This window comes from Lates calcarifer, linkage group LG1, assembly GCF_001640805.2.
Source record: "Lates calcarifer isolate ASB-BC8 linkage group LG1, TLL_Latcal_v3, whole genome shotgun sequence".
Lineage (NCBI taxonomy): Eukaryota > Metazoa > Chordata > Actinopteri > Centropomidae > Lates > Lates calcarifer.
In genome coordinates, this window is record NC_066833.1 from 17,327,020 (window position 1) to 17,339,799 (window position 12,780).

The following is a 12,780-nucleotide window of genomic DNA, read 5'->3' on the forward strand; positions in this document are numbered from 1 at the left end:
TCACGTTATTGAACTGACACTAGTTGATGTTTGCAGTGTGGTTTGTTTTTCTTTTTTTGTTATCTCTGTGCCATTAGATAGAGGGTTGTGTATGTGTGGAGTCCAATATACCTTTCAGCCCAGAGCTTAGAAGTGAAGAATACAGTATTTTACCATTTCACTTAACAATCTTTCATAATGACTCTCACTCACAGCCCATGTATGGTTTGATGTGGCACTGTTTGCTCCTTAATATCTTATTAAATAAACACACAGTTAATTTTATATCAGTTCTGATTATGCTTAATGTTTTTTCAGGGCTTCTTTGAGGATGAAGATGGGAAGGAGTACATCTACAAAGAACCCAAATTCACCCCTCTGTCTGAGATATCCCAGAGGCTCCTTAAGCTGTACTCTGACAAGTTTGGACAGGAAAATGTGAAGATGATTCAGGACTCTGGAAAGGTGAGATTTTGTTGATGTTTCATTTCTAATGAGAGTTGATTTTCACCATGAAATTTACAGAAAACTGCATTGATCTCCTATAATGGCATGTGTATTTTGCAGATTAATCCCAAAGACTTGGACTCCAAGTATGCATATATCCAAGTGACACATGTGACCCCTTACCTGGAGGAGAAGGAGCTGGCAGACAGGAAGACAGAGTTTGAAAAGAGCCACAACATCCGTCGCTTTGTGTTTGAGATGCCTTTTACCATATCAGGCAAAAAACAAGGCGGGGTGGAGGAGCAGTGCAAACGCAGGACTATACTAACCAGTAGGTAACCCTATATATCTGTGTGGCAGTGGCTCATAAGAGGGGCAAAAATTCTAGTGATTTAGTATTGCAAATGGTAGACCTGCAAGGGATAGATTCAAAAAATTATCCTGACCTTTGGTCTCCTGCTGCTAGGTTTTTTTTTTTGTTGTTGTTAGGCCCTTCCTGTGCCCACGTCTTTCAAACTCCTCACACTGAGTGTCAGTTAAAAATCAACTTCAGAGCCACAGAGGACATTTTGCAACTGCTTTAACCCTTTAGGAGAGTACTATGTCATGTAACGTAGCTGTAAATAAACAAGATGTTAGTATCTTCCCATCGAATAATGTCTATAATCTTAACAGTGAAATACATTCTTCACTATACAGTACATTTTCCAACTGTCTGTATATTCATACATAAGAGCAAAGCAGGCTTCAAAAACACACTATGTGGAAGGCTGTCACATGGGTATTGGTTGTTCACACATTGCATTATTCAGCAGAAAGCTCTTGTGCATGAATGGAAGATCTTGATTAGATTATGAACATGTCAGCTGTTTGTCAAGGACCTTTCCTAATCCTAATCACAGTTTTAACGTTTTATTGTGCCAAAGATCCAAAGGTTCAACCTTATCTTCTTATCTTTATTATCTGAGCTTCCAAAGGATGTACAGTACACATATGAGTGGATCCTGAGCTGTAAAACAGAGAAAAAGCACACGCAAAGAAGAAAAGCTTCATGCACTGAGAAGCAAGCTGGTCACCCCCTCTCCCACCATTGTGTTTCTGTCCCACAGCCACACATTGCTTCCCCTATGTAAAGAAACGTATAGCGGTGATGTATCAGCACCACACTGATCTGAGTCCCATCGAGGTGGCCATCGATGAGATGAGCAAGAAGGTGGCCGAGATCAAACAACTCTGCTCCTCCAGTGAGGTGGACATGATCCGTCTGCAGCTCAAACTGCAGGGCAGCATCAGTGTCCAGGTGCCACCTTTGAATTTTGTCAACGTACACGCACGCTTAAACATGCTGGACATACCTTCTGAAATGATCATTTTAGAAAAAATGACATGGCTCCTGCATCCTTTCTCAGGTAAATGCAGGACCACTTGCATATGCTCGAGCTTTTCTGGACGATGCAAGCGCCAAGAAGTATCCTGATAACAAGGTCAAACAGTTGAAAGAGGTATTCAGGTGAGATGTCAAAAGTTTACAAAGTGTGTGTGTGCAAAGATTGATCAGGTTTTACTACTTGGTATAATTCTCCTTTAACACATCTTAACACAATTTCTTGGGCAGGCATTTTGTGGAGGCATGTGGCCACGGTTTAGGCATTAATGAGCGTCTGATCAAAGAGGACCAACAGGAGTATCATGATGAGATGAAAGCCAACTATAGAGACCTAGCCAGAGAGCTGTCTATCATCATGCATGAGCAAGTGAGTATATCATCACTGTGGCTGCGGTTACTCAACTAAATTACCAGTGTAATTACTTTCTGCATTACTAATGTTACAACTGTAATCTGCCTCTGAGACAGGTTTTGGCAAGTGAAGTAAACAGAGTGCCATTCATTACATGTTTGATAATGTGACTGATAACGCACTCTTTGATAACACCATTCTCTGTTTTTCCCTTGTGCTGACATGAGCAGATTGGATGGTAATTCAAAAAGCATCAGACTGCAATAAAAATATGAGTTGTTAATTGTTGGTCCAGCCAGACAAAGGCACCTGATCTCAGATGATATGCTGTTGGATTTTTGTTTTGAACAGATCCTGATGTTAAAGTCATTCTTGACCCCCTACCCCCCACTGTCTTTTTTGTGTCCTATGATGCTGCTTGTTTTCAGGCTAAAGCTAAAGTCCCTCTCTTGACCTTGTAAAGCACTGAATAAATTGACAATGTTATCTGATCAGATCACAGACAGGCCTTATCATTACATGGCTGTGATAAATAAGAAATCAGCCAGACATAAAGTATTCTCACACATGGCATACATGTCCACTACCAATCAGGGCAGCTGAACCCTCTTGATTTTTAAAATATCAGAATTTAAAACACATCTTTTCATTCTACTGTAAATACTCTTAACATAAATGGCTAGACCAACAACCACCTCTGGACTTTTCTCTTTGGCTAGATGTAAGCTTTTGCATGTGTATGTACAGTGTATATATGTATGAGCATATACAGTATGTGTGTATGTATGTAAATGCATCCAAATGTGTGTGTTAAAGCATTTACTTTTGTTTTTGTATATGCATACATATAAAAATATGCTATACACAAATATTGATGATTTTCTGTCGATGTTATGTGGACTGCTTGCTTTCACTTATTTGTTTTCTGTTTTTGAAGGGATGCTTAGACTCCACCTTAATACAATTATTCACTTTCTTGCAAAAAGATTGATTCCACTTTCATTGTACCTGTGCACTAAATATGAAGCAGCCAGCAGCCAGTTCACATAGCTTAGCAAAAAGGATGAAAACACTGGGGACACAGCAAGCCTGACTCTGTCCAAAGGTAACACAGCCTGCTAGCACCTTTTAAGGTGAAGTGTATAAACAACAAGTTTAACATGGGTTGTGTACCAGACTATTTCTTGGTCAAGAGCAATTACCAGATAAGACTGCCTACGAGGCAACTTACTGATCCCAGCCAACAAATAGTCATAGACATATACCCCATAAAATGTTGACTTGTCATTAAACAGAAAAGTTTATGTAACATTTTAGTTTTAATGGCACTGATAGATTAGCTTTTTACCTTTGAACAGAGCCCAACTAGCTGTTTTCCCCTGTCTCCAGTCTTTATACTAAGCTAAGCTAGTGGAGCTTCTTATTTATCCTACAGACATAAGAGTGGTGTCAATGTTGAAAGCAAATCATCAAATCAAGAAAGCAAATGAGTGTACCTCTCAAAATGTTAAACTATCCCTTAAATAAGGGCTTCATTTTCTAGTAATTACGTACTCTGTGATCTAAAATGATTTTTGTTAATATCTCATTCCTCCTCCTCTTCCTTCTCCTTTCAGATCAGTCCTGTGGAAGATGGCATGAAGAGCGTTCTTCCAGACTCGCTTCACATCTTTAACGCTATCAGTGGCACGCCAACCAGCGCCACCATCCAGGGCATCCCCAGCTCTTCATCTGTGGTATGATGCCAGCCTGGGTTAACCTTGACCTCAGCGCCCCCTATATACTCGCCAACCAGGCACGCCAGTGATGCCATACATGTCACCTCTGAACCAAATCCTGCTTCTCTTCTGTCAGCTCAAAGGGAAAGTGGCAAAAGCACAGACAAGTCTCACCACCTCTGACCTTTCTCAGTGGACCATAACCAAGGCACTTTTTTTGGCGTGTACATTAGGCATGGTAACTGTACTGGGTGTGGCCAATTTCATTTTCATGTGAAAGTACTGTGGTGAGGCCTGAGAGGTCAATGCAGGAAAGATAACAGGACACAGGCCGTGCTTCATGGCCAGACTTAATGTGTGATGTGGCACGCCTGTCCTCTCCCCTTACCTGTTTCTACCTGAAAAGAGTGAGCAGTTTTTCCATGGAGACATTCCTGTTGGGATCTTTAGTATGCATGTCATTACAACACACCCACACCCTCTCAGCAGCCCATTTTTGTTTGTTTTGATAATGTTTCATGTTGTGTTTTTTATGTACAGTATTCCACTTTTATAAGCCACTGTATTGATGTCCTGATGAACAGTATATGCTGCATACATCAACGCTCTTCTCCCTGTACATGAAGTTATATTTCTACAAAAGTGCTAATTTGCAAAAGGGCCTCCTGTGTTAGCATTCAACCTTAAATCAGTTCAATGTCTTAGAGCAGAAGAGTTTTTAAATATTTAAAGCCATTGCATACAAAAAGTATATTCCAAGTTGTTTATTAATGTATATAAAATGATGAGTGTGTGCAATATTTGCAAAGTATCTTGCTGTGTGGGGCTTATACACTGTAAAGAAATGTTCACCTTCTTGCCAAAGCAATGAGGTGATGAACCAGACACTACGCCTACTGTGGGAGTAATGAAGCTTTTACCGTTTTAGTGTTCATCCAGATGTTCAAGAAATTGTTTTATATTTGGGCAGCAATGGGGTCTTTTTTATTTTTATTTAACACAAATTCACTGTTCTGCTGTAAACAGAGATGTTCCCTTATGCTTTTCTTTTAAATAAAATGCACTCATTTCTCTGCACTTGTACTCAGGAGTCCTTATTGATTTACTCCTTTGTTAAATTTTGTTCTTGTGTTCACTCATAAATTTTCTTCAGTGGGGAATTAATACTTTTTATGGGTCTTCAGGGACTGAACGTAGCGGACTTCCTATCTCCTATATCTTATGTTCCCACCCATCATAAAAGCAACACAGTCAGCAGTATGAAAGACCGATGAGGGGCTAATAAGGAGCAATATTACATGAAACACTCCCACTGCTACTGGTGAACAGTGAAGGATAGTTTCTCAGCTGCTCCCTGGGGGAATCTCAAAGGAATATCCAACTATAGGAGATAGCAGGCAGCAGCCTCACTAACACAACATGGCAGGTGAGTTTTTGAGTGTTTTCATTCAAATCCACAAGAGGTAAATATTCCAGTTCTGAATGTGCACACACCTGAGGGACCGATCAGAACAAACAAAATTAGTTGCATGCACAATTCCAACTGCACTGTTACTTAGCCCCAGACTGAAAAATTGACGAGGGGAAAAAAGAGAGCAAAAGAAAAATATTATATGGAAGCAGATAGTAGGCTCATGTACCTGTCTCTTTGGTCAGGATAGTTATTTAAACTAGTTTCATCTTGTGCACAGATAAGGAGGATCCCAAGAATGGGAAGATGGGCAAAGGAAAGGTAAAGTACACAATTCATTTAATTTATTGAATTTATATTGAATATTCCCATATTGTGCTGCCCCACTGTATTTCACAGGGAACTATTGTGTTTCACTTTTCACTACATTTATCTTACAGCTGTAGTTACTGGTTACTTTGCAGATTAAGATTTTAAATGAAAAACGTGATAAGTTAGAATTTGCTCCACCTTTACCAACTACAATAGTAAAGTACTGGTTACATTTTAATGCATCAAGAGGAATCCTGTGGTAAAATATAATAGTCCAGTGATCATTATACACTAAGGGTACTTTTTCTTTTGATACATAAAGTCAGTGGTGGAAAGTACAGTACAAGTACAGTACAAGTACTGTACTTAAATACAATTTAGAGGTACTTTTACACTACCTGAGTATGTCCATTTTTATACTTCTACCTGACTACATTTCAGAGGCAAATGTTGTTGTTTTTTTTCTCCACTACAATTATTTGATAACTGGAGCCACTAGTTACTTAAAAAATATAATTAATAAACTATAATGTTGTATCATATGTGATGATAACCCACATATAAAGTTCTTGAAAGTAGTTTCCACCTACACCAGCTGCAGCATTTAAGTGATGTACACATGAATGCATCAGTAATTATCATCCATTAATATAATATATATTATTCTTAAATGGGCAATTCTGCATTTCTGGTTTTCACACTTTTGTAATTTGAATTAAGTCAATTTTTGAATGCAGGGCTTTTACTTATAATTTTGTATTTTTATAGTATGGTGTTTATACTTATACTTAAGTATATGATCTACATAAGTCACCAACCATTGCTAAACACCATGCATTTCTTTTATCCATCAGAGCAAAGTGGTGTGTGGCTACCCACTCAGCATCTTCTTCATTGTTGTGAATGAGTTCTGTGAGAGGTTCTCATACTATGGAATGCGAGGTGAGAATCTAAACCACGTAATTACTTTTGTAACCATGACAGTGAAACTCTCCTATCCCTCCTTAATGATGTTTTACCTGATCTTTAAATAATAACCTATTTTAAACTACTCCATGTTCTTCCACAAAAACCAGTAGCCTATTAAAATGCAGTAGATTGACTGATTGTTTTCATTCCCTGCATGTCCACAGCTGTGCTCGTGCTATACTTTAAGTACTTCTTGCGCTGGGATGATGACTTGGCCACTTCCATCTACCACACCTTTGTGGCTCTCTGCTACCTCACCCCTATTCTAGGGGCCATTGTGGCTGACTCCTGGCTGGGAAAGTTTAAGTGAGTGACTGTTTCAGGTTCCTTTGATATATGCATTTACATATAGAGATGACTATATCTAATTAGTGGAAGCATTACACAACTTATAATGATGCAGCTGTATTAAAAATGTAATGATGTCATATATCATTTTTAAAAGACTACTCCTGCACTTGACTTTTCAATTCAGAACTTTTACATTTAATGGCGTATTTCTACAGTTTTATACTGACACTTTTACTTAAGTGAAGGATCTGAGTACTTCTTCCACCATTGCTCTTTTCTTCTCTATCCCTTAGGACTATCATCTACTTGTCCATTGTCTATGCAGTTGGCCAAGTTGCAATGGCTGTCAGTGCAATCCATGACATCACTGACTCAGACAGAGATGGGACACCAGACAGCATGACCTTTCATATGTGAGTTGTTATTCCACTATGGAAATAACTGAATCAAAGTCCAGGGAATAGCATTTGGGCAAGGGTTTTCATCACATGTTAATGCAGAACTCCATGCTCATGCACATTTTCTTCCTTGCATGCAGTGTGCTGTCTATGGTGGGTCTCTTCCTCATCGCTTTGGGCACAGGTGGCATCAAACCTTGTGTGGCTGCCTTTGGTGGAGACCAGTTTGGTGAGCACCAGGTTAGACAATTAACTCTCTTCTGATCTTAGGTTAAGTCTTATCCTCTAATGTTTAACCTTTGGAATTGACAATGACATTGAACATTGCAATATCCTTGGTTGAGGTGTTGCATATCATGTCTTTTCTCTACTGCCAACTGTCAAAATATGGGCAGAAATGGTCAGAAATACAAACACTATAATAAGCCTACAGTCCTGTCAGTGGCTCTTTGAGGCTGTACTCAGACACAGCTAGCTTTGCGATAAGCGCTCAAAATAAATAAATAAATAAAATTGAAAATGTCAACCATTTTAATTTAGCATGTTAACATGCTAACATTTGCATCCTCTGGGAGCCATGAATATCTGTACTGAATATCACAGCAATCCATCCAATTGTTGTCTGGATCATAGATATTAATCACTTAAGAATTAGTTACACATCATATCCAGGATTGCATAACATATCTGCAACACATGACATAAGGTCACTGACATGATTTCTCTGTGCAGGACAGGCAAAGGAGAACTTTCTTCTCTGTATTCTACCTGTGCATCAATGGTGGGAGCCTCCTGTCAACCATTATCACTCCAGTCCTCAGAGGTAGATATGAGCAGTATATAAAATGCATGACAAACAGTGCCACATAACATAAGTGTATGTCATAATCGTTGATAACAATCCTTGAGTATGAATGGAATTTAAATCCTACTTGAATGACAATTGTGTGTCTGTCTTGTGTGTGTGTGTCATCTGCAGCCCAGGAGTGTGGTATCTACAGTAAGCAGAAGTGTTATTCTCTGGCCTTCGGTGTCCCTGCAGCACTAATGGTGGTTGCACTTGGTATGTTTAAACATATTTAAAGACCATAACTCTATACATAAAGCAGAGATGTAAAGGTTTGGTACATATACTGTATATTGATACTGATGTTATGCCTGTGATATCCCTAACAGTGGTGTTTATCATTGGGAGTGGTATGTACTACAAAGCTGAACCACAGGGAAACATCATGCTGGATGTGTGTAAATGCATTGGGGTGAGTCTGGCTTACACCATTTGCATCAACACATTTTACATTACTGCATACCAACAGTGGTTAAAGGTGTTTCTAAAAACATGTTTCTCTTTCACTTCACTCTCCTCTCAATCAGTTTGCCATTAAAAACCGCTACAGGCACAGAAGCAAGCAATATCCAAAGAGGCAGCACTGGATGGACTGGGCTGAGGAAAAATACGATGTACGTTTCAATTTATTCAGTTTTTTGAAGTGTCTTAACATTCTGCTTATTATGCTTCTTCAGTAAAGTAATGGCTGTTCATATTCTGTCTTTCTGTGATGTAGAAACTCCTCATTGCTCAAATCAAAATGGTGCTGAAGGTCCTCTTTTTGTACATCCCACTGCCAATGTTTTGGACACTATTTGACCAAAAGGTACCTTAAAGATTCTTTACCTTTTAAAAGGAAGCATCATTGTTGGTAGTGGAAACTTTTCTCAATTTTTTCACCTCTCTTAAAGGGTTCTAGGTGGACTCTGCAAGCCACCACCATGGATGGAAACTTTGTAAGTTTGGAGATAAAACACTAAGGAATCTAAATATAAAAGCTATAGCAATGTGGTCATGTTCTAATAATGTCTTTGTGTCTGCAGGGGGCACTTGTTATACAGCCTGATCAGATGCAGGTAAGTTAAAAGAATCTTTATCATGTTAGCTTGAACTGATGTACTGCATTTTATTTGAGGAAATGCTCATGCTGTAATATATGTTTTTGAAAGACTGTCAACCCCATTCTGATCCTCACTCTGGTGCCTATCATGGACAGTCTAATCTACCCTCTGATCAAAAAATGTGGCCTGAATTTTACGTAAGTATTCCTGAAACTGAGTGAGAAAGGCATGTACAGAGCAGTGCTAGCTTTTTTTCACAATAACCATGCCATTAGCATTAGCAATTCTTTTCTCAGTTTATATAAAAAAACAGTAACAGAACTTTCTGTTAATTCAACAGACCTCTGAAAAGAATGACAGTGGGCATGCTTCTAGCAGCTATAGCTTTTGTCTGTGCTGCTCTGGTTCAGATTCAGATTGATGTAAGTACAAAACAACTATTGCATTCATCTCCTTATATACTGTCAGGTCAGGGATTCATTTATTTCAAACTCACAATTAAGGGTAAGGCTAACTCTGACAGCACAACAGTTCATAACACGGACAAGTTCTAATTTCTACTTTTCATTTATTCTTTCTAATTTTCAGAAAACATTGCCCACCTTCCCATCAACATCCCAGAGTCAGCTGAAATTACTTAACATGGGCAGTAATTCAGTCACAGTTAAGTTGCCTGGCAATGACGCACTGATTCTTCCTGCTGCTCAGGTATATCCTTTTATCAATAACTGTAACACCAAATTTACAAACCTACTTCCAGAAGTAATTTTGTTTAAATCAGCTGCATGTAGTCAAAAGCATCACAGATATCCTGACCCCAATGTTTACATACATTTTCTTTGTTTTACAGGCCAGTAATGATTACTACATGTTTCAAGCAGGACAGATCGATATTTCATTTGGAAACCCTGAAATGACAAAACCCGTTACCTTAGGCAGCGGACAGCGACAAACACTTCTCATTCCCTCAACCCTCAGTGATGAATTGCAAATGGTGAGTGAGATGCACAGAATACTGAAAATAAATACACACGCGGTCTTTCAATGGTTAAATTAACCTTATCTTATTTTTTTAGACCAATGATTTGACTTCCAAGCCTCAAGAAGGCAACAATGCAATTCGGTAAGTGGAATTAAAGCTGTTTAAACTGTGACAAATACACAATTAATGATTGAATATTTTGATAATCAATTATTTTTTAAGTCTCTTATCAGGTAAATATACAGTCAAAAAACACAAACATGTTAGTTTCATCTCTCATCTTCATCTGCAGCAGAAATTGTTGAAAATCAAGCGATAACATTTGTTGGTTTTACTGACTATTTTCTTGTTTATTTTAGATTTGTAAACGGAATGAAAACAGCAGTGAATGTATCAACGGCTGCAGCCGACTTTGGACTAATTGAGCCGTTTTATTATTCCAACTACTCCCAGATAAAAAATGGAAAGTAAGTATTTTTACATCTTAACAGATTTGCTGTTTTTATTCCAAAATCATTCATGCACACAATAATACAATAATACAATACTAAACTGATTTTCTTTTCTCATGATCAGGGCCACATTCACCCTACGGAGTGGTTCACAGTCATGTGAATATAGCACAAACTTCGGATTTGGAAGTTCATATACTTTCTTTATCCACAGCACTTTGGTCTTTGGATCAAATGTAAGTTTCAAATTGGATTTCTAATATAATGAATGGTGTCAGCTGTGCAGTGACAGAGTGTGATTGCAATATAGGGAAAATCATCCCGGACGATTTTGTATGTAGTAATAGATTGTATATTTTACTAATTTATTTGTGATTATACTGAGAAAACTTAAATTAGATCTAACTATATTTATTAGTTGGTTATATTATATTTTTCTTTCATCTGAGATATTTCTGGAAACTCACAGACAGGAAGTATTAAGAGATGGACTAATACTAATGAATGCAGTAATACTAAAAAACGACTAGTTAGTATGACGCATTGTCTGACCACAGAAATCAAAGATGTATATAGTTGTTCTGAATAGCTCCACTGACAGGCAGTGTTAGAAGCCTGTTGTCTGTTACAGAAATGGTGCAACACAGAGTCCTCAACCTTTACTTAAATGTACAAATAGGCAAAGCATGGAAATACTGTAATTTGCGTGCTCTGGCAAATGTTAATTATTTCTGTTTTTTTATTTTAGTGTCAGGATTCTGTTACTGCTGTAGAAGACATCAAGCCCAACTCGGTTCATATGGCCCTCCAAATCCCACAGTACTTCTTTATAACTGCTGGTGAAGTGATGTTTTCTGTTACTGGTCTGGAGTTCTCCTACTCACAGGTACATTTGTTAGAATGTTTTCTACTCATTTATTCCATTATTGTACCTTCATGCAAGACAGTGTAGGACATTAAATTTGTTTGTCATTTTCTTTGTCCCTAAACTATATAATAGTTCTGTGTAATGTTCTATGTTTATAGCTTTGTTCATTTTATGTCCTTTTGTGTCTTCAAGGCACCCAGTAACATGAAAGCAGTGCTGCAAGCAGGCTGGTTGTTTACTGTTGCTATTGGCAACTTCATTGTACTGATTGTGGCTGAGCTTGCAAAGATTCCCAAACAGGTAAAAAAAAAAAAAAAAAATCCTCACTGACTAAAAGTGATGAAATATTTCTAGCTCACATCAGTTCTGTGTAATGACAGTAACACATGATGATGCATTAATACAGTGTTTGACCCTCTGTCTTTCACCTCCTCTTTCAAAGTGGGCAGAGTATGTCCTCTTTGCCTCCCTCCTAGTTGCAGTGTGTGTCATCTTCTCCATCATGGCCTATTTCTACACCTACATTGACCCTACAGAAATTGAGGCCCAATTCAAGAAGAAAATTAATGAAGATGACGAGGATGATAAAAGCAAGCCGGGGAAGGCAGAGGTTGAGATGGTCAAGAGAGACTCAATTAAATGTCATGATGAATATGATAAAGCCACACAGACCAAAATGTGAACAGTCTAAAAAAGCAGGTTAGATATGCATAACGGGTTTATATCCTAAGGGAAAATGTCCAGTAATTCTGCCAGTATTTGTGTGTGTGAGTATTTGTCTATTTGTGTGTGTGTGTGTGTGTGTGTGTGTGTGTGTGTTAAATATTTTATATTCTAATGGCAAAATTACTATTGTGAGCAAAGCACACTAAGCTCTTTAACATTATATTCAGTGTAACAAATTCATATAATGTTAGCTATAGTATTATAACAACAGCAGACTAATGCTATAATTTCTTTTACATATCTTTGGATGTAACAGCTGTTTTATATTTATGTGTAAGTTACGTTCAAGTAAACAATAAAAACAAATAAATAGTTGTTGTTTGTTTTATCATTTACAATGCTTCGGCTTAAAAACTTACAGCCCATATAAGACTGAGTAGCGTTGTTCTTGGCAATAAATGTGCTTGGGTAGATTACTTAATATTGACATAAAAGATAGTGGGGACGTCAGCAGTGGTTTGCCTGCAATGCATCCCTTCCATCCAGGCTGTTTTGGGAGCTGCAAGCTCCTAAACTGGCTAAACAGAAATGGGCTGTATTATTTTTGAGCACTGAAGTTCTTTCTTGACCTTGGAAATTGCAGATTTACAAAATAATC

At 38.0% G+C, this 12,780-nt stretch overlaps 2 protein-coding genes across 2 annotated transcripts in view; both read left to right on the forward strand.

Moving 5' to 3' along the window:
* The window catches only part of zmp:0000001200 (dedicator of cytokinesis protein 9), a 54,778-nt gene extending 49,818 nt beyond the window's left edge, over positions 1-4,960 (forward strand). The window contains exons 49-54 of the mRNA XM_051071193.1: positions 298-444; positions 547-757; positions 1,536-1,726; positions 1,836-1,936; positions 2,042-2,180; positions 3,782-4,960. Of these exons, the coding sequence (XP_050927150.1) occupies positions 298-444; positions 547-757; positions 1,536-1,726; positions 1,836-1,936; positions 2,042-2,180; positions 3,782-3,907 (915 nt within the window). The 3' untranslated portion in view covers positions 3,908-4,960. The remainder of the gene's footprint in view (positions 1-297; positions 445-546; positions 758-1,535; positions 1,727-1,835; positions 1,937-2,041; positions 2,181-3,781) is intronic.
* Positions 4,961-5,146: 186 nt separating this feature from the next.
* On the forward strand, positions 5,147-12,491 carry slc15a1a (solute carrier family 15 member 1a). The gene is made up of 23 exons (XM_018673573.2): positions 5,147-5,309; positions 5,575-5,615; positions 6,461-6,548; positions 6,740-6,881; positions 7,160-7,279; positions 7,405-7,504; positions 7,997-8,087; positions 8,244-8,327; positions 8,441-8,523; positions 8,639-8,725; positions 8,830-8,919; positions 9,005-9,049; positions 9,137-9,169; positions 9,263-9,351; positions 9,495-9,576; positions 9,743-9,862; positions 10,005-10,148; positions 10,231-10,277; positions 10,496-10,603; positions 10,713-10,824; positions 11,337-11,474; positions 11,649-11,756; positions 11,899-12,491. Exons 1-23 carry the CDS (start codon positions 5,303-5,305, stop codon positions 12,136-12,138), a joined length of 2,199 nt encoding a protein of 732 aa, XP_018529089.1. The 5' UTR covers positions 5,147-5,302; the 3' UTR covers positions 12,139-12,491.
* Positions 12,492-12,780: the final 289 nt, after the last annotated feature.